Genomic DNA, 21,586 nt, shown 5'->3' with positions numbered 1-21,586 from the left:
TGAGTGGCTGCAGAGGTTAAAGGCTAAGTGAGCAGACTGGTGTTTGGCCAATTCAATTAGCCGGGCTTAGAAGAGGACTACACTGACCCCTCACCACTCCAGTATCTACAACAGCCTGCTGGTGGACACTGCAGGTCAGATAGGTTTGACATCAGTGGGTACAGAGTTCCCACAGTTACCTCTGAGAAGCTGCTCCTGCTTGGTCAGAAGGCTCTGGTACTTTCTGAAAGACTTCTCGTGTTCCTTCTTCAGATTTTGGTTCTCAGAGAATTCTTCATGTGAGATCAGTCAAGCAAATCTAATTTACACAGAAAACATTAAAACTATACCATAATAACCCAGCTACTGGAAGTATTAGGTTACACACAAGAAAACATTCTTTCCATACAGACATCATCTATTCTATTCAGTAAAAACTGGCTTTTAGAGGAAAGATCTTTCAGTTGCACAACTCTTAGAAAAGGATATAGGCCTTCTTCTTCTTCTGTAGTTCATCTTGCCAGAGGTCGAACCTCTTCAGCTCGTGCTCAATGATATTCATACAAAGGGCCCCGATCTTGAAATGTGTGACCAGGCCATGGAACTGGGAGAAACTAGACGAGGAAATGAAGAGGCAACGAGAGAGAGAGAAAAAGAAAGAAAAATACTTCCATTTATCCAAAAGTGTATTTTAAAAACGGAATTGGGGATTCCAGCTGGGAGCTGTCATTAAAATGACCCAATCCGTCACCCCTGAAGTAGTTTACAAAGTAAACTGTCAAAGTCAAAACACATTCAGTCAAATAGTATGTCCTGGGTCCGACTTATAATCAGTCCAACTTGAACCGTTTCAGAATCCAAACAGCATAACATGGAGATGGACACGAGCCAAGAGCGATGATCAGTTTTCAGACGGACACGTCCTCTCGCTGCCTAAATCAGCTCTGACAGACGTTTATGTATTATTCTAGCGAGGGCTAATTTTAGGGTTTCCTAACCCCCAGTTGGAGAGTGAAACTTCAGTACTAGCTACGCTGCCAAAGGTGGAGGACTACTGTAAGTAAGGGGGAGAGCAGTGAGAAAAGAAGAGAGCGCTGTTACAACTGAAATGTAGAAATACTGCACAGAAGGAAGGCAACCATACGGCTGGTAAAATGTTATGACTGCCGTAATCTGGTAAACTGGGTTTGTGCCCCAAATGCAAAAGGCCGTATTACCTTAATGCAATATCGATATCAAGGCATGTGGTCAAAAATATTGAGATATTTGATTCTTCCATCCTAGTCCAGTCCTAGTTTAGTTAATCACAACAAATTAAAAAGGCACGGATGTAGTCCAAAACCAGTATGTGGACTGCATTGAATGTCTGCATTCCCGGAAGGATACACATGCTTGTCAGTACGGACGCTCCATGCGACTCTACATTTTTGGGCAGCATGTAGACGGTCCTTGCAGGCATGGGCACATGAGGAGATTTACACCATGCAACAGACCCTTGCAGCCACAAAGAAGTGGAGACTATAAATAAAGTTTAAAAATACAAATTTGGAATGAAGGGATAGTCAGATACTTGTGGCCCTCTGCATGTGTTTGACATGCCGGTTTACCTGGAGAAGCAGAAGAAGACAGAGACGATGGTTGTTGCCAGGTCCACACTCTGCTTCCAGTCCTCCCTCAAAACTCTGGCCAGGGCTCCAAGGGCCGCGTCTAACCACAGACACACAAACACACAAAGGCCCTTATACAAAAAGAAAGTCATAGAAAGAGAAGGCGAGACAAGAATGAAGGACCACAGATGTCAAAAGAAACACGAATGTAAAGCGCCTGCGTGTGGAATTCAATCAGAGTCAGACGGAACACTGCAGCCGGAGGTTGATTTATAGAAGCGTGGGGGAATGCGATGAGGTCGGGCTCCCGAGGATTGTGTGCTACGGGGGCTTCTCAGCGCAAAGACGTGCGTCCCAGGGTCCGTCTCCTCTTTCCACGTCGACCCCAGGCCTCTCGGTTCACACGAACACTCGGCTCTTATCAACATCGGACCGGTTGATGCGGCGCGGCAGACGGAGTGAGCCGACGACGCATTATGACAGATACAAATGAAGCCGTGCCATCTCGCCGCGGCTGCGGAGGATGACGGCTCCGTGCTGTTGCGGAAGAAACAGCGCGGTTGTCACGGAAGGGAGCAGAGCTGAAGCCGAGCTTTGTTTTCTTTGAAAAGGGGAGCCGAGAGGACGAGCCGATGAAAGTCAACGGTTCAACACTCAAGTGATATTCTCTTTATCAAAACTCCCTTTTCATCCAAATCTGGCTTTTTGCTTGACAATCTGGAATATGAGTGAGGTTTGCACTTTTCAACTTTGGCAACTGGCTTCACTTTGCCAGGAAAAAGATTATTTACAGAAAATGAATACACTCTGAATAATTGAGAATGAAAAGGACCTTGATCCTGGTCTTCCTCTGCAGATGGAGTTTGCTGGGTTATCACAGAGATGTTATTATTATATCGCCATATCATGACAGGGGTTACCATCTTCCCTCCGTATACGACCACCTGAGCAAACTCCATCTGCCGAGGAAGACCGTGAGATGCTGTTGAAGGCTCAAAAAAATAAAAAAGGCACGGTAGGGTAGAGGCAAAAGATATCTACAGCTACAGTTAGTGAAGGGACGAACATGGACAGCAGACATGGTTCTGTTTGTTTTACAGTGTGTGTCTGCAGAGGCTAACATGACACAGGCAGATGATGAAATATATACTGTATCACATGGACCCCTGTGAACGTGGATGTGCAAACTATAAACTGTGCTTAGCTAATCCTTCACTCATTAGTAACTGAAACGTGAATGAATCTATTGATTTAGTCTTTGGTCACGTGATCACGTGGCATTTTGTATTTATTTAGCGCTCTCTTGATAACTTTCGATAACTTTGGTACCGACACTGAAATATACTTATTTGCTGCCTAATGTTTAGCCAATTTGGCAACATTTTGATTTCAGTCTTGAATTATGTGATCCAAGAAAGAAAACAGAACTATGAAGCTGACCAGACATGTGATGCCAAATTTTGTTACTTAACAGTATTGAGGTTTGATTGATACCCAGCCCTTGGAGCCAGTGGAGAGAAGGCATCTTGTAATGTGATTTTGAGTGACTACATACTTTTGTATCGTTTTTTAATACATTGAAAAACTCAAATGTTTTTTTGCTTCATTATTTGAGGAAGGAGATACCTTGAAACATCTTTTGTACCATGATTTGAGAAAAGGCATATATACTGTCTATCAATAGCAGTTTGGATAATCAACACATTGGTGCTGGCTGTAAGCATGTTGTTGGATTTCTACTGTGGTTCTGTATTTCTGCGTGAATAGACAAAAGAATAGAGATAAACGAAGAATTATGTTTTCTTCCTCTTAAGATGAACAAAGCAATTCTCCATTTAACAGAGCAGGGTACCGTTCTCTATAAGGTCCTCCAGGTTGTCCGGGTTGCGAGCCAGTTGGAAGATGAGCGTGGCTCCTCTGATCTTCTCCTGGACGTCCTCATACATCAGATCCACATACTCATCGATGCTGTTGATGCTCGCCACCTCGTCCAGCTGAAGGGGAATAAAAGAGTTCAGCCTCAGGACTGCAAAATGTCCTCAGAACTGCATGCACACGCGCACACACACACGCACACGCACACACACACACACACACACAGTCCTGTATACTGTACAGTTCAGTTCCTACCTCCACTCCTGCGTAAGGTGTGGAGTCTTGAGGTGAGATGCGGTTCTTCTCTTGGATGTCTGTGAAATGAAATATTTAGCATCACAAAAAGGCCTCTTGTGACTTTTACTGTGAGGAATACTAACCCTAACTATGTTAGTTAGTTCGTTAGTCATGATGAAACGCCTCAATACCATTTGATTGTTTGCGGTTTTGCAAATAGAAGAGCAGCTGCTCCACCTCGTGGAGCTTGGACGAGGGAATCAGACGACATTCCTCCACAACTTTCTGGGCCAAAGAGGACGTATCTGTGTGGGCGTTCAGGCTTTTCAGGCGAATACTGAAGGACAAACACATAGACATGTGAAATTACAGCTTTTGAGAGAAACATTGAGCACCTTGTTCTCAGATGCAAGGTACAAAATAAAATCAGGATACAGAATCAGATTGATATTATTGGACACAACAACATAATTTATCTGAAGAAAGGTATGTCTCTTACGGTGTAACTGTCATCTTACAAATCACCGTAACTAAGTTGTACGCAGTTAAAAAGAAACTCAGTAAGATTTAATCCTGAATTAGCTGACAGTGTTTATTTCTCACATTTTCTGACACTCTTTGCGTTCTTCAACCATAGGGTTCCCCAGCTCTCCCAAGACAGTGGCCTCCACCTCATACTGAACCACGAGGGCTCTCTCAGTGGGGTGGACCTCAAGAGTACATCCCTTCACTCTCCTGTGGGTCACACAGAGACAAAGTAAGCATTGGCTGAAGATAAAACATTTAATCCAACAGTGAATAGCACAGTAGTAGTACAGTAAGATGGACTAAATGTTCATTCTGGGTTGGATTCACTTCAATTTGCCTCGTTGAGATACAGTGCTTTCAAATCAGGCACAACTCGTATGTATACAACTCTGTATGGATTATAAAATGTATCCAAGCTGATTCAGTAAACAACAACTTCAAATATTATAATAACCAACTGCTTTAATATTGCCACCAGGATTTGTATAGCAGCAGGGCATGTGTATGAAGGATTATATGGCAGGGGATGGAGAAATGGTGTAATACAAAAAAACAACGAAATTGAATGTGTGAAAGCATTTCATATGTTGATGTATGTACTGTTTGTGTGAGGTGTAAAACCTATGAACCAATGTTATTGTTTTCATTGATTAAAGTACATCACGGTCCATGACGTCACATTACACACGGAAGACATATGGTGAGCTAATACTATGCTAACAGTAGTACTGTTGGATACTTTAAGCTGGTCGTACCAACACAACAATACATATTCATGAATATTTGAAACGGAGTAGTCGCTCATTTAAACAGCTTGTTGTTCTGTCAATGAACAGCGGAGCATCCCGCTGCTTCATCGACCTGCTCGCTAAAGGTTTCACTGCACACGGAAACAAGCCGGCGTTAGCAGCGGTTACCTTTTCAGATACCGCGGATCTCCCGCCGGCAAACTGTCCATTTTAGATTCAAATGAAAGTCCACATTAAAACTGTCTGCGTCTCAAACGGGGCCAGCTGATGCTGATGAAGACAGGGCGGATGTTTTGTTTTTTTCTGCAGCTTGTTGCCAGGGCGGCGACTCATCCAGCTCCCAGCATGCAATGTTGTTATCTGCAGCAATCTGCCACTGCTGCCCCCTGTCGTCACGGAGGACGAGTTTAATGGAAACCAGCAGTGCAGGGAGGCCAAGCTCTGCATCACGTGTATTAACGTTAAGTACATTCAAGTGCAAGTACTGAAAAAACAGAACTTGTCTTCATCTGAGTATTTTCTTTTCATACCACTTCTACTGTAAAAGTTAGGTATCTCACCTAGGTATATATTGTACATTTATCGTTACTCTACTGCATTTGTCTTACAGCTTTTTTACCGTGAGTCAATTCACAAATACATTTTGGTAACGTTATACAAAACATATAAGAGCTTTTAAAATATGTTTTGCTATTAATTAAATTAAGAGAGCGTTACCCAACAGTTTTAGTCACGATACAGCTAAAAAGATTCGCCTAACGTTAGTTCATTTATCAGTAGGCCCTTTTTCCCCAGCAGCCATGCCATTGCAGGGTTAACACAGGTGTAAATTGTAACATTAATTTAGTCCCTGTGCCATGTAGATGGGGCATGGCCCTGCATTGTGTATGCTGCCTCACTGAAATGGCTGTGACACTTTAAATAGAATGGGGCCCTAATTAACTTCATCAATTAGCTACACCTGTGTTAAACTTTACCCTGCTGTGACATGTCAAAATCCCTGCTGTGAAAAGGGCCCATTGGTCAATTGACGGAAACATAATTAAAACACATTTCATGGCTCCAGCTTATTAAATCTGAAGATGTGCTGCTTTCCTTTGTAATATTTCTTATATTTGTAATAATGTTGAGGTTTGGACTGTTGGTTGTACAAAACAAATATTGTAAAGGTGTCACTTTCTTTGGGCTCTGGGTAATTGTCACAGCATTTCTCACTATTTTCACAAACCAAACAATTGATTAATGGAAAGAACAATCAGCAGATGAATCCATAATACAAATAATCCTTAGTTAATAGTTCAAACTGAGCTCCACCTCAACCAACTACAGCAAAATCCTGCTTTTACAATAATTCATGAGTAGCCAAATAATTAGGAACAGTCACAGGGGACATTGTTCTACTTTTTCTACTTTCAGTAAAGTTTCCTGATTCTACTTTAGTCAAGTAACATATTTAATGCAGGACTTTTACTTGTAACAGTGTATTTTTACTGTATTATTAGTTTGACTTCAGTAAAGGATCTGAATGCTTCCTCCATCTCTGCCTGCTCTGAAGCTGAACTGTTGCAGCAGGGTTGTAACTTGGACTTAAGAGGCCATTTCATGAAAATCCATCCAATAGTCATTGTTTTATTTCACTCAAAACCACACATGTGATCCTCATGGTGGCGTTAGAAGAAAAGTCGGAGGATTACTTAAGTCATTAGGACACATCATCTGGGAACCATAAATGTACGTACAAAACTTTGAGCCAATCCATCTCGTAGATGTGCAAAGATGGCAATATGCAACTCTAACAGAGATAGAGGGATAATGAAATGTTCAAAACCAGATGGTCAAATTATCTTTAATTATTACAATTTCTAAAATAAATTTAAATAGTTAATATGCAACTAATAAGTATAAAAAAAAACATTTTCTGTTAAAGGACTGTATCTGTGGAGGAGATGGATGGTCTGCCTGCAGGCTGTGGTAACAGAAGCCTCCAAGGTGAGTCGGCTGACATAACTTCAAACATGACCTTAAAAAGGATCCGTGAACTTCGAATGTGTTTCACTGCTTATTACCAATCCTTCAGTCCAACAAGTGGATTCGCTTCAAATTTCAGTTTTCTCTGACTGCTTTTTCATGACATAAGGTTTCACATTAACCACAGTGTTTTCTAATATACTCTGTTGTTAAATGAACTCTTGAATGAAGACGAAGGCAGATCACTACACCACATTCAAGAGAAATATGACTTGATTATAGAAAATCCATTAAACAAGTTTATTTGTTATGCACTTGCAGATTTGTTAAATTGTTTTAATGAAATTATACTTTTGAGTTCTCTTAATGAGCCATGTATGTAGCCATGTATCTAGTTACAAGTGAGGATATAAACAAATGGTAAGTAGGTGTAATCAATACTGTAACATAATAAATCTGCTCTCCTTAATGTATTCGCTTGTCTCAGCACCAGTGACAGCTGATGTCACTGCACTAAATTTAGTCCGTGGCTCGTAATGGATATATTAGAATATCATTTGTGTTAGGGGTCAAAAATATACGGTATTTGTATTTCCTGGTGACTGACTGATTTATCGGGGTACAGGGACAGATAGAGGTTGTTTATTGGTGTTTGACAGTGTGAGATCGGCATGCAGTTCTTGAGATGCCTTATCCCACACAACAAAACAGACAACTGCAGCCATTGTGGTTTAAACATGCTGTCTGCAAAGCTCTCTATTTATATGATCAGTCAAGAATGGGAACTACAAACAGCTAACCCCTGAACTACTGTAACTCATCCTGAGGTCAGATTTCAAGGTGTCAACCCCAAAAGAGGTCAATAAGAGTGGCACATATAGCGAGTGAGACTCAGAAGTGTAGAGACCGTATCACTGAGGCATTCAGGCGAAGCTTCAACCCTACACAGGCGGAAACTATGTTGAAAATAAGTGTCTGCAGTGAATAGACTCTTCATTTACCTGACATTCTGCATCGGTCCAACAGAAGCCAATCACATTGTACAAGCAATTGGGAAAGGTGTGTTGGATTTACGTCAGGGAATCACCTTCAGATGTAAAGATTTTGTAACTGCACAACTGATTATTACGCTTTTAAATCCCACATTTTCTCAATTTACTTTTTACTATACCAACTGTTAACCCTGTTTAAAAACATGTAATCAATGTTAAATTTAGCTAAATGCGCTTCAGGAATCCAAACACAAAGTGAAGGACTTGGACTTGTCCTGGGATTTGTTGGATTTGAGTTAAGACTTGACTTTGGACTTGCAAAACAAAGGTTATGTCCCGCCTCACTATCATTTTGAAGTAAGGTGGTTTTGATACTTCTCGCTGTCCGTTTTTGCTTGGATCAAAGACAGGTGTATAACTTGACAAGTAAATCAATTATTTGTGTGTGTCTGCAGTACAAGATATTAAGCCTAACCTTTGTTCAGTGTGGAGTGTTTATTTCTCTTTGTTTTTTAGAACCCAGATGACTTCATTCTACATTAATATACAAGAGGGTTAAATCACATGTTCAGTTTGGTCTATGTACTAAGAGAATAAGATGACTTGGTGTCTGGAGTTGTGTATACAAACATGAGAAGACATTGCTAATTTTAGGACATTATCGCCTCTGTGTCTTCCAGAGACAGCAGGTGATCTGTAAATCTGGCAGGGGTCCTGAGCACTGCCCCCTGAAAAAGATCTCTGCCGATCACTTGAACGCTGGTTGAGACATGTTGAACACTCAGCTAGACAGATATATAGCAGCAGCTGGAGTAACAGCAGCGTAAAAACCCAACAGTGTTACTCTCCTCTACCATCGCTCGGTCAAACACCTTCTGGATAATACCACCGCTCTGTGAGGTGCACATACAGCCAAAATGGAGATTTCACTTGAAGATACGACTGGCAGCTCATTACCCAACTTAGAGTACAAGGGCGCTCACCAGGCGTTCACGGATCGCTGGAAAGAGACGGATGCCACCATGTGTCGCCACAGCATGTCCTTCCACCTGCACCACGCGATGAGGAGTGAGTTCTTTGCCAGCTACCTGTACCTGCTGGAGAAAACCCCTGTTGGTAAGCAGAAGGACCACACAAAGATCCAACCACACATAGTTAGGAGGTCAAGATTTACAACCTTTACTTGACCCATGACTCCATTAAGTATTGGGCAAAGCTGAAGAAGCATGCAGGAGCTTTTGCATGTTTTGGTTGAGTACAAATCACTTCATATTTTTTTTCCCAAAGTATACCAGATGCAGTAAAAATAATTAGTTTCCAATGGGTCTTCATTAGTTATGAAAAATAACTTGGCAAAATTAGCTGAGTTTTAAAGTCACATATTCATCACAAGGTAATGCATTTGAAATTGCCCATCGATTGGAAGACTGTGTACTGCATTACCAATAATATGTCTGTCTCCACTTCTTGTCGGGTTTATCTGCTTTTTTAATAGAAAAATGTCAAAAAGGAGTGTGCTTGCAGCGATACATATCTTTAAAATGCAAATATGTAAGTGAATGCACTTGTTATTAGTCTCAAGGAGAAACAGCTAGTCTGACTTCAAGTGCCTACTTTTTTAAATTTGTAAACGGAAATATAAAAACCTCAGTTTGTAGTTTTGGGGGAAGTTAACATTCTGGAACTATTTCTTGATAAACAACAATGTATACATCCACCCAGCCCTTCTGTGTTCATTCTACAGCGCTGTCTATCAGATACGTTCAGTGAACACAGATTTTGGTTTCCGCACAGACACAATGCTACTAAACCTGGCAACCTCACTGCGACGACGAGTCCTCAAGAAGCTGCACGTAACCACAGCGCCAACTGTTATTTGTCAAAGTTCCATCACTTGACTCACTGTTTCAGTGTCAAAGGCAAAATAATGCAGCCAATAACAAGCTGGAATTAAAAGACGTGTTGCTATTAAAATAGCTAATATTGATGGAAAAAAGAAAAGCATCAATACAAAAGGGAATCCCAAACTGTAAGGTGTATAATATAACAACCATGAGAGCTGCCCCCTCTTGGTCAATTAGTCGTCTTATCGTCGCTTTGGTCCTAGTCTCCAAAGATCTCTTCAGTCGATTAGTTATTCTGTGTGCTTTTATTCATACTGAATGACTTATTTCCAAGAAATGTACTTCTCTGGTTAACACGAGATTTAAAGTGGTGATTTTGTGTGATTCTTTGTGAAGAAACTCATTTATACAGATCTGTCGATTTAAATCAATGAATTGATTAGTGAAGTGTTAGTTGACTTAGAATTTCTTTATTCGAGGACAGCCCCTCAAAGCAACAGCAGGCTGCTCTTGGTTGTAGAAGGTCGAATCTAATCCTCTGCAGAGTGTGCACTTGTTCATTCGACCACAATCTGCAGAAAGAGGAGATCCAGACCTGCTGGCCATTCTGGCTGAAAGACCCCTTATTTTCTTACCACTGACTTAACACAAAGACCATTCATGGCATGGTATGTCAGGCATGAAGGCATTAACTCATGTCAGTCACCGCTATACATGACAGTCAGAGGGCTGCAGTCAGATTATTTACCAACAGCCGTGACCGTTTAATTGGTAAATGGACTGAAATATATATTTATATAATCCGTTATTTACGTCTTAATATAAGTCAAGCAAGAGGAGTAAACCTAAAATAAGTATACTGTACACTGAATGGAAGGGTATCACTAGTGTTAAATCTAGGCCTAAAATATTGGAAATTAACATTAATCTTCAGACCAGGTATCATTTAATCAGATGTTTCATTCTGCTTCACTTAAGGTTAACTTCTAATGAGCAGGTCCACTTTGAAGTTGCGAGATAGAATAACATGGTAGCAGCGGATTGACACTTCCCTGGCAGAAGTGCATGTCATCAAGCTGTCCTCCCCCTTCTTGTGTCTTGCTCGATGTTTCTATAATTACCGTTCTTCTGAATGCCTCCCAAAGGGGGGTCACGTGACATGTAAGTGATAGCTTTAGATGCTCAGATCAGGACAAATTATTCAAACATCTCAAAACTAAACGGGCACTTGACTGAAAAGTCCCGGCATTGTCTGTTTCTACACTTTGGTTTTAGCATGACCCGAGCGATTCGGCCCCTTTAATGGCTTCTTGTTTCTGGCATGGAGGCGGTATTCCAGCTGGAAATAAATCCCCCCTCTTAATGTTTCACTTTGGTGTCATGAATTCTGCCACTGGAGGTCCCTGACAAGCGGACGGACATTCTCCCATCACCTCCCACCCCCTCTACGCCAGGAACGTGTCATCTAAGCCTTCGGAAATGTTGCGTTCATTCTGCAGGATTTATTTCAGCTCAGCAAAACCGAGGCAGTGAGAGGTTGGGATTGTCAGTTAAGTTTCTTAATGTCACAGTATGCCATTTGAATTCTATTATAAGTGTTGTTGTACAACACATAATTGAACACACAAACAATATTTACCGTGCTCTGTTGTGGTACTGGATACAGAAGGGTCACAGTTTTGCTCATTGATAACCCACAAAGCATGCCCAACATTGTAAATAAATCAACCAGCTTGTTATTTTATATCATGTAACAGCTGAGCAGAGTGTAAGCATCATGTCCTTATTTATAGTCTTCTGGTAATCAAATCATTCTACATTTCCTTTGAGATTGTGAACAGAGTTCCTCTCCATACACAGCAGTCTAATGTCATGACATGTGTTGGAAGTAACTCCTTACTTGCCTTAAACTCCGGTCAAATCTAAGCTTTAATACACTTTTTAAATTTGCTAATCATCCACCATTCCATGCAGTTGATGTTATACAAAACTTATACAGCAACCACGTTACTTTATCTTTTTTTTTCTTCCAGACTAACCTTCACCCTTTTCTTCTTAATTTCCCACATTCAAAAGATTGAGTCATCAATCCTGAGGATAAGTTGATGCAGACTTGGATCCAATTTCAACTCAGTTTTTTCAGTCCAGGGTGAATTCATGTCTGTTAGCGTGACAGCCACTTACTGTGCAATTACACCACCTGTCGCCATCTTGGTTTTTGACTGTCACCATCTTGGCTTTTTGCAACCAGAAGTGACATGAGAGGGGGGAGCTTAGCTCACCTGACTTCTGTAGCCCACTGCTCATCTCTGCTACCGGATCGGGGCTACATTAGCATCAGACTACATCAGAATTAATGACTAAACTGTAGGCAGCGTTTGTATTGTTGGTAATGTAGGTGCCAGAAATCTTGTTTTTGCTGACCTCCAGTGGTTTGGCTTCTCATATTACTCCAGTGATGTACAGGTGTAGTCTAGGACACCGTGACATCACTGCTGGGTGTGGTCAGCGGTACAAGCTTGAAACTTAAACCCTCTTAACTTAACTTAACACCACATCATCCAACAAGAAATAAACCGTATTAAGAATCTGTCTGTAAAGCTGTTCTCTTTATGTGTGTCCATGTGCCCGAATAGTGAAGCTGTTTCCAGTCACCTGTGAGTTCATTAAAGGAGAGAAACAGTTTTACTACAGAGCTCAGCAGTTCTACGAGGACGTCCCAGCCTCGGAGGAAGGCATGCTGGGAGATTTTCTGGAGATATGCAACGTTGATCTGGAGGGTTCCCGGCAGTTTCTGAAGAGGTTTGTGGTGAGTCACGCGATACCAACTCACATTCAGGCTCAGATCAAACGCTCAATCAGGTCTGGAAACTTGTTTGAGAAGCAGTTTGTCTGTTATGTACACACTTTACTGTGGCTCTTGAGTATAGTCCACCAGTATATCGATTTACACTGGTATAGCTATCCCTGGATAGACGGTACATGTCAGAATCTACTTTGGGTGAGGAATTCGTCTTTCTGACTGCATACAAATAATTCCACCTTGTTTCATGTTGAAGGAGGCTACAGTGCAGTTTCTAATAGTAGCTCAGACTTGATGTCACCTGTAAACACCTGTACTGATCAAGCTGAGCCAACAGTTTGTACTATGGTCAGTTTTTACTAGCGCTAATTTGTTCACAGTAGAGAAGGAGGAGATATTTATTCGTCTTTTTCTGTTTAGAAATATCTAGAATTTTATAAACTGCAATGGTTGCACTTCTTATATACAGTCTATGGTCCAAACCAGTACCTACCTGAGGTGTCTGCTGGTTACCTGACATATGGTCTCGGAAGAAATACTCTGACATAACCCCCCGGAAAACAATGGATTTGTTGTTTTGGGTTTTTCTTTGGATTAAGCAAATAAGACCCAATGTGTTAATTACTGTGCTATAGAGGTGCTGGTATAGGTTGATGCTGTTACTTTTGGACAGAGCTAGGCTAGCTGAGAATATGCTTATATATCCCAAAATGTCCTTTTAAAATATGTCATAATGTTCTACATTTTACCAGTCTTATTCTCATATGTCTCAACATCTTTGTATGCGTGCACACATGCATCTTTGCATGTTCATGTGAATGGATGTCAGAGTGGACTAGAGGTTTTTTTTAGATGTTGGAAGAGCCCAAGTGTAAATTCAGGGGATTTGGCCCAGAGACGGGGTTATTTAGAGGATCAGTTTTAAGGGCGCTCTAATTATAAAGTGCTAAGATTGGATGTGTTGAAAGGAACTACAAATAGCTAAATGGATACTTTTGCACTCGTGCTGATGTCAACACAACAAGCTCTCTACTACTGGTTCATACAATACAATATAATAATGAATATATTTAATGTCAGTTTTCCATTCTCAGTTCTGTCTGTCATGACATGATCGATTGCAAGGTCTGCTTTATTACTGCACATTGTATATCAGTTCCCTGAGCTATTAGTTTTTCTCAATTGCTAAAACACTAAAACCCATTGGCTGAACAAAGTTCTCAGTTGCCTGAACTCATTCAGCTCATTGTACAGTCTGGTGTCAATACCTTAAACTGTGTCACATGGTAAAACACAATTTGCAGATCTCACTTAGACTTTTCAGCAAAACTCTAAACACATTCTCAGTCTCAAAACACATTCTGCACTCTAATGCACATGTCATCCACACTGGTAAACACAAGTGGCAACAATCAAATACAAATAGAGAACACGTCATTGATTACAGTTTTTCTCGATTGCTAAGACACATTTCTTGAAACGGTCACCCATTCGCTCAAAACTGTAAACAAAAAACCTCATCTTCAAGCACTATTTACAAAACCTCTGAATCCTCTTGCAAAATGAAACTTTCGCCTCAAAACAGTTTTACCTGTGCTCAAAATCAAACACTGCTCTCAAATCACAAAGTGATCAAAATAATATACACTATCAAGCAGTCAGTAAACAATACACCAATGAATAGAAAACACATTGTTCAAAACATATAGTTCTCAGGGAGAAGTAGATTTTTAATCTCAAAACAAATTTCATATGAATGAAAACATGTTCTATGACAGTAGCTCAAAATTGATCAGAAATGACTACTGTGCTTTGCTCTTTGCAATTTATTTTGTTCTTCCTCCTCCTTGTACCCCTATTTTTACAGTACTGTACCCTGCAGCTCACAAACGTGTCCTTTGTCTCTGTGATACTGGAATTCTTGTTCTTTGTTGATATGAACCTGCAACCAGTCAACATCTATTGAGCAGTCAGTACTGTTACTGTAACAAATAGAAAGCACCATGTCCTCTCACATTGTTCTCACATTGATGGCTGCTGTAACAGCATATCATCCCGGTGATCCTTTCAAATGTTGCTCAGCGTTACATAATCGAGTTCAAAAGGTGTTCAAAACATCTTGTACTTGTGCGCTGCATGTCTCTTTAGAGATGAACTGCATTTAGTGCTCTGGAAATTGTTTCTTTCTGAGTTAGAGTCGGCGATATTTGCTTCAATTTGTTTGTGTCCAGAAATTCACATTCAATTCACTTGAATGCAAAGAGCCTGAATGTTAGGATTCTCTCTCTTCTGCAAACGTGTGCTCAGTTACGCATCCTGCTCCCCTGGCTGTGAACAGCTCCGTTTGAAACCGGACATTTCCATTAAAAACAAGTCGGGGAAGGAAAAGATTTAGAACACATCTAGATTAACCTGAGCTATACGCACGGAGCAATATGGCAGTAATTCACCAAAACCAGGAAGCCTCCTGTAACAAGCACTGAGCTCCTCGGGGCCCCATCTTTCATTCAATCACACACTGGGGCCCCTGATGCGGAGGGGTTGGAGTGAGGTCAGAATACCAAATGAAAAGGAAGAAAAACCAGCATGATTCAAGTGAGGTACCTTTCTGTTCCCTCGTGGTAAAGTTCATAGTTCCGTTGCCCTGAGGAACTGAGGTCGACTTGTTTAGGCTGTCGGTGCTTTTGAGCTACGGAGGCCTGACATCTGGCAACACAGCAAATTAAGTATAGATCCCTGACTTATAGATATTGTAAAAACATGCTGCAGGGAAACTGACATTTAAATGTACATTTTGTTTTCTCTGAAACATAAATCCAGCTCCATTGTTTTTATGGTTGCCTTACAAACGATCTTCAGTTGAAGATTTTTACTGACTTCATCCTCTCGATACACCGCTAAATAAGGTTGACTTTTGCTACAACTTTGAACGTTTTATCCACTTTTTCTCCACCCACAGGGTCCCGGTAAGGCTGGCACGCACTGTGCCCTGGACTGTGGCTCCGGGATCGGCCGTGTGTCCAAAGGCGTCCTCCTTCCTGTGTTTGAGAAAATGGAGTTGGTAGACATGATGGAGCACTTCCTGCTCCACGCGCACGAGGAGTACCTCGCAGACGAAGCCGACCGCATCGAGACCTACTACTGCTTCAACCTGCAAGAGTTCACACCTCCAAAAAAGAAGTACGACGTCATCTGGATGCAGTGGGTGGCATGTAAGTATGAGAGGGATCTTAGTCTATAGTCTCTTCATTACTTGCTACTTAACGAGCACACTTCCCATTGGCATTGGACGTGAATTGCTGCAAAACCTCAAATGTGAACATAATTCCAAAGGATACTGAGCTTCTTTCTTCTTTGGGTGAGACGAGCATTGTTTTCTAATTTCCTCTCATGAGATTTAAGTTGCTACCCCAAATGAAATGTATTGTCAAGTCCATCAGGATCTTGCCAGTGAGGGTAAGATGGAGTTTAAGATCAACAGGGAGACTGGTGCAGCGTCAGCAGTGATGCGGGCGTCATACTATACCTGTGATGAAGAAGGAGCTGAGTCTGAAGGCAAAGCTCAAAATGTACCAGTTGATCTACGTTTCAACCCTCACATCTGTTCTAGAGCTTCAGATAGTGTCAGACAAACTAAGGTACAATACAACAATGTGTAAAAACAGGCAAGATAAGTTTCATGAGTAAGGTGTCTGAACTCAAGATGAGGATGAACAACCCCTGTAACTGCAGCAGGGAACCACCTGGACGCCTCCCTGTGGCAGCACTGAATCAGGCCTGTAAACTCGTCAGGATCCTCAAGGAGGAGCTGGAGACAGTGCCTGTGTTGACCACCAGACTGCAGTGGGTCAATTGATGCATGAAGCAGTGTAACTTCTCATTGACTCAAGCGCAGGTTTTGGCATAGACCTGTAGAAAAACTTTTTCCAACTTTTTATGGAAACAAAGATCCCAGCAGGTACCTCTGTTGTGATCTGTTGTTGTTGTTTTTCGCTTCACTCCCTATCCATCTTTCTCTACAGGCCATCTAACAGACAAGGACCTGATGAACTTCCTAATGCGCTGTAAGAAGAGCCTGCGTCCAAATGGCGTCATCATAATGAAGGACAATATGGCGCGGCAGGGCTGCAAGCTGGATCCCATCGACAGCAGCATCAGCCGCCACTTGGACATCATGAAGTGCATCATCGCCAAGGCCGGCCTGGAGGTCCTGGCTGTGGAGAGGCAGGAAGGCTTCCCTGAGATCATCATGCCCGTCTGGATGATTGCCATGAAATAGAAGTGACATTATTACTTTTGAAAGATTGTCGTTGCTCCATTTGACAAAAACTAAGAGCAAATTCCAACCTAAAGCTGAATTCACGTGTTATTCCTCTTTTGTCAAAGTCTAAATTAATGATCAAGTCTCTTAAAAAAAACGATAACAACACAGCAAGTAATCTTCACGATGTCATCAGGAGATAAATAGTGACACAGCAGTGTGGACGGCCTGATGGCACCCGGGGTGATTTTATGGAGACATGAGTTATTTTTTCCGCTCTGCCCCAGAAATGAATGAATGCTTTTACGTGGACATTAACCTTCTTCAGAAGCACTCTATACGTCCACAAAGCCGGTCTGTAATTTATTGTCAGCCGACCACCTCCAGGGTTTGTGTCTCGATGACATCAAAGATCGACCCTCATCTCTCTGGAGTGTAATCGAGGGAGAAGCTTGTTCATTGGAATAACATGTGGATTCAGATGGTTTCTCCCTTGAGTGAATGATTTGTTTCCGTTTTAGACTAAATGTCACAGCACAAGTACAACCTACTTTATCATCAGCAACAAAATATCATGTCAAATTTATGTTAAATATTTAAATATCGATATTGATTTATATTTTAGAACATGCGATCTGTATCTGGAGACTTTATGTGGATAATGGCGTGTGATCACAGGCTTTTGAATGAACTCTTGGTATTTTATAAGCGTTCTTGATTCTGCTCACATTGTGACCCGGATCTCAATCTGATAGTTAAGCAGGAGCAGCTGGACCCGTCACCAAATATGCAACATGCATCCCAGGTCAAAGGTGCAAGACGGAAGACCCTCAAGAGAGAGAGAGCCACGACCTGCAAAGCAAGGATCGCATGACAGACGGAGACAAGACATCCGTAGGCTACAGTACATATCAGTAGCCTTGATAACTTGGCTGATCTTACTGAATCGTCTCAGACCGCAGAATGCTGAGCAGCACATAATCTGACAAAAGCAGCTCACTACGGATGCTGCATCAGAATGTTAATAATCACAATATTAAAGGGAAACCACAGATTTTAAAAACAAAAGTCTGTTTCCAGGAATTTCTACTTCAAATGGAAAAAAAGTCAGTGTTCAAAGTTGAGTCAAGGTAAACGTCGTCTGCTAAATCTGATGCGTTTTGAGGTAATTCAATTAAATTGAGGTAGCGAGCAATGCTATGGTTTGTGCGGCTGCCTGAGAGGCCGCAAAGTTGAACTTGCACTTTTGGTGTGAAAGCCATTAACCTGAAATAATCAGGGCCAGCGGCGAAGCTTACTAGCATTCGTGTTGGCTCAGCTACCCCCCTCCGTCATGTGACCCTTGTCTTGCAGGTCATTGCAGACCCTTGAGAGTCTCCTGAAGTAATACTGCTTTATGGATGGTTTGTTTCCACATTGTGCAGCTCCCGCTGTTCTCGTAGGTAGACTCTGTGACGTTTTTATAAAGATAAAACCTTCATGGATTATAAATTCATTATCCAAAGAGTAATCATTTACCTTGCTTGCAGTTTGAGTCAGTCTCCTGTCAACAGTTATGAAATGGTGGTCTATGGGATGAATGCTTTCTGGACCGCAAGCAGGGCCGTATCCATCTCTCCGAATACATCCATGGTGTACGGGCTCATGAAGAGCTTGTCTGTAGTTGCTTGAGTCACAGCTGGAGTAGGAGTAGGGGTGACCTTACAACATGTTGGGCAGATTTTGTTTCTTAAGAATGTTCCCATAGTTTGCGTTTACACTAGACCACCTCCCGATAGGGTCCAATCCAATATTTCAATTGGGATGCATGCATCTGTATTAACCTCGTCTTTTCCTGATGCAGGTAAAATATCCAGACACAGATCACTCGTTGGTACCAGGCGGAGACAAGGTCTAAATTATTAGGTCATCTTTCAGTACAGAATGTAGTTCCTCGTCACTTTATATTGCAGGATAAATAATGCCTGGTGCACTGAGTACAGATTGGTCAGGTGTAAATATTACATTTGTTTTTTTGTAAGTATGTCTTTTATACTTTTGCTTGTAATATTGCAGATTCATAGTACTTTCTTTTTTATTGATTTCTTTTGTGCAATTCTTTCTGTATAGTGCAGACATTTGGACTAAGTTGCCTTTATTTTAGTGCATCTTACTGTATGTTTGCTTGAATTCAGCCGAAGACATTTAGCTGCATTGTTTTTCAAAAAATAAATGTGCCAAACTCAGAAAGCATACGGATGTAGTTTTATGATTTTTGAATGCTCTTTTCACATATAATGTTTTTCATCCCATGTTCCAAACACAAGCTAATAGGATGAGTGATGGGTAGTCACTGCTATTATAATCAAGGCTGGAACATAAAGGCTGACCGATTTTCCCGAAATATGACAATGGGCTGAAAACACACCAGATAATTGAGATCCTCTCAGATTGTTACGGTAATTCTTCTAAGTATTGTTACTATTATTTTTTTCAGAGTAACAGTAGAATCAGCACATTGTTTTGGGCTAATGACTTTCAGCTGGGCCCCTTGAGGCAGAATTGCTGGGGGGGGGGGGGGACTTGATTATTTCCTGGTTTTGACAGACACTGCCAGCTTTCATATCTGCCCTGGCTTCATTTCAACTCTGTCACATGCTGTTTGCATGAAACACATCCAGGAGTCGCCTCAAACATTCAGCGTTTGCGTGCCTAAGGGCTCGACGGGAGTGTTGTGGAGGTGTTCCTCTCTGAGCTTTTTTTATGAAAGGATCGTTTGTCAATGAGTCGACTGGCACTGAGAAAGTACAACATCATCAAAGTGTCGAGGGCGCGATGGCGTGAGATTGTCTCCACGGCATGTTCCTCTCGTCAGAATGACTCTTTTGAGATGTGAATGGACCAAACACGTTTTCCACATCCCGTATGAATTAAAGATCAAAATGCCCCAAAGTTAAACTTTTAAGGTATTTCTCTTTCTCCCCCGCAGCAAATAGCAGCCAAATGTGCTGTCACCTTTTCAGGAGTGGTTAGCGTCGCTGACAGTCAAGGCTATCATTTCTAATACTTCTCAATGTCCTCTGCAGCCGCTCGGCAGCAGTTTGAATATATTAGCTGGAGTAACACTAATTTGTCCAGTCATGTCAGCAGAGCAGAGCTTTTGGGCCTGATTCCAGACAGAGTATAAGTCAGACAGATCTCAGAGACAGCAGGAAGACAGAGACCACAGAGGGATGTAGTGACCAACACTAAGTGTGATTGCCTCAACTTGCAAAACGCTGCTTGGAACAGTTTGACTCAAAGCCACAGCTCTAACTATAAGAAAATGATCACGATAAATACTTTAACACTGTGCCCCGGACCCATTTTGCATGTGCTGTGTACACCAACATCCTCGTGGACTCATCACTTTTAACGTTTTTTGAAAGGAACAAAAATGATTGATAACAAACCATAACTCTTCAAATGAGAGCTTAAGTGTCAGTGCATTGAGCTCTTAGTGCTGTCATCTTGTCACTGTGGACATTTCAGCATTCAGCGCCACAAGAAATCTGCTGTTGAGTTTTTTTCTTCTGTATCCTTTTATTCAGGAACTTCCCTGAAAGAAGGGATGATTATGTCTCAGTTTATTTAGAGTTATATTTGTATGCTATTTCTGACTCGGTAGAGAGGGCCTTATTTGAATGTTGGGATCACAAATAGAAAGAGCGACATCATGAACATTTCTGAACCAAAAAACATCATACTTTGGAACAGGCAAGTGAACCCACAAAGACACTGCTTCATGTGTGAGGTGTGTGGGTGTCAGAAGGCAAGGCAAGTTTATTTGTGTAGCACATTTCAACAACAAGGCAATTCAAAGTGCTTCACATAAAACCATTAAAAACATCAAAACATAAGGCAAAAGAAAAGGAGAAGAACATTAATTGAAAGTAGACCGGTCCCAGACGACCTAAGGGGTCGGGATGGTTCATAAGGTAGCAGCAGATCAGAGATGTATTTTGGCCCTAAACCATTCAGTGCTTTGTAAACCAACAGCAGGATTTTAAGGTCAATTCTTTGTTGGACAGGAAGCCAGTGCAAAGACATCAGAACTGGAGTGATGTGATCCACTTTCTTGGTCTTGAGGACTCGAGCTGCAGCGTTCTGATTGACTTTTTACAGAGACCTGTAAACACACCGTTACAGTCGTCCAGTCTACTGAAGATAAATGCATCGACAAGTTTTTCCAAATCCTGTTGAGACATACGTCCTCTAATCCTTGATATATTCTTCAGGTGGTAGTTGGCTGACTTTGTAGGACACTTTTGCTCATTAAATGGGGAATGGTGTCCTGCAGATCATTATATATGTAGCCTTAATCAGTCCATTTGCAGATTCTGGCTTCTCAAAAGAAGATTAAATAATAAAATCCCCAATTTACCTGCCACCCTCTGGACCGACTTTATCAAGCCTCATTCCTAGTATAACAACACAATGATAACAAAAATCATATTTTTTTCAGTACTTTCTAGTTGTGGCGTGTAATGCACAGTGCAGCCTGTAGGAGGTGCTAACACCGCTTTAGCTGTTCAGTCTTGTGAAGATGGGATGCACAGAGGGACGGTCACACTACAGCTTCCACCTTCATGTAAGGATAGTAAACACCCCCAGGAAGCAGCACAGGGGTCATTTTCCAGAGCAGAACACATCGGCCCAGACAGCCTGAAGCTTTCATCCTGAACACACTGAGTCTTTGTGGACTGTGCAGGAGAGAGAAACCTC

At 41.5% G+C, this 21,586-nt stretch overlaps 2 protein-coding genes across 2 annotated transcripts in view; one reads left to right on the top strand and one right to left on the bottom strand.

Moving 5' to 3' along the window:
- kifap3a (kinesin-associated protein 3a) overlaps positions 1-5,278 on the bottom strand; it is a 30,993-nt gene extending 25,715 nt beyond the window's left edge. The window contains exons 1-8 of the mRNA XM_079267036.1: positions 5,144-5,278; positions 4,302-4,433; positions 3,890-4,035; positions 3,717-3,775; positions 3,439-3,580; positions 1,587-1,686; positions 469-593; positions 180-278 (exon numbers count right to left, since the gene is read on the bottom strand). Coding sequence (XP_079123162.1) covers positions 180-278; positions 469-593; positions 1,587-1,686; positions 3,439-3,580; positions 3,717-3,775; positions 3,890-4,035; positions 4,302-4,433; positions 5,144-5,184 — 844 coding nt within the window. The 5' untranslated portion in view covers positions 5,185-5,278. The remainder of the gene's footprint in view (positions 1-179; positions 279-468; positions 594-1,586; positions 1,687-3,438; positions 3,581-3,716; positions 3,776-3,889; positions 4,036-4,301; positions 4,434-5,143) is intronic.
- A 3,574-nt stretch (positions 5,279-8,852) lies between these two features.
- On the top strand, positions 8,853-17,856 carry ntmt2 (N-terminal Xaa-Pro-Lys N-methyltransferase; the record flags this gene model as incomplete). The annotated part of the gene is made up of 4 exons (XM_079268019.1): positions 8,853-9,051; positions 12,416-12,588; positions 15,542-15,794; positions 16,605-17,856. 4 exons carry the CDS (start codon positions 8,853-8,855, stop codon positions 16,859-16,861), a joined length of 882 nt encoding a protein of 293 aa, XP_079124145.1. The 3' UTR covers positions 16,862-17,856.
- Between the last annotated feature and the right edge of the window lie 3,730 nt (positions 17,857-21,586).

Source organism: Melanostigma gelatinosum (genome assembly GCF_949748355.1).
Source record: "Melanostigma gelatinosum genome assembly, chromosome: 4".
In the NCBI taxonomy this organism is placed as follows: domain Eukaryota; kingdom Metazoa; phylum Chordata; class Actinopteri; order Perciformes; family Zoarcidae; genus Melanostigma; species Melanostigma gelatinosum.
This window is presented reverse-complemented; position numbering and strand designations above follow the sequence as displayed.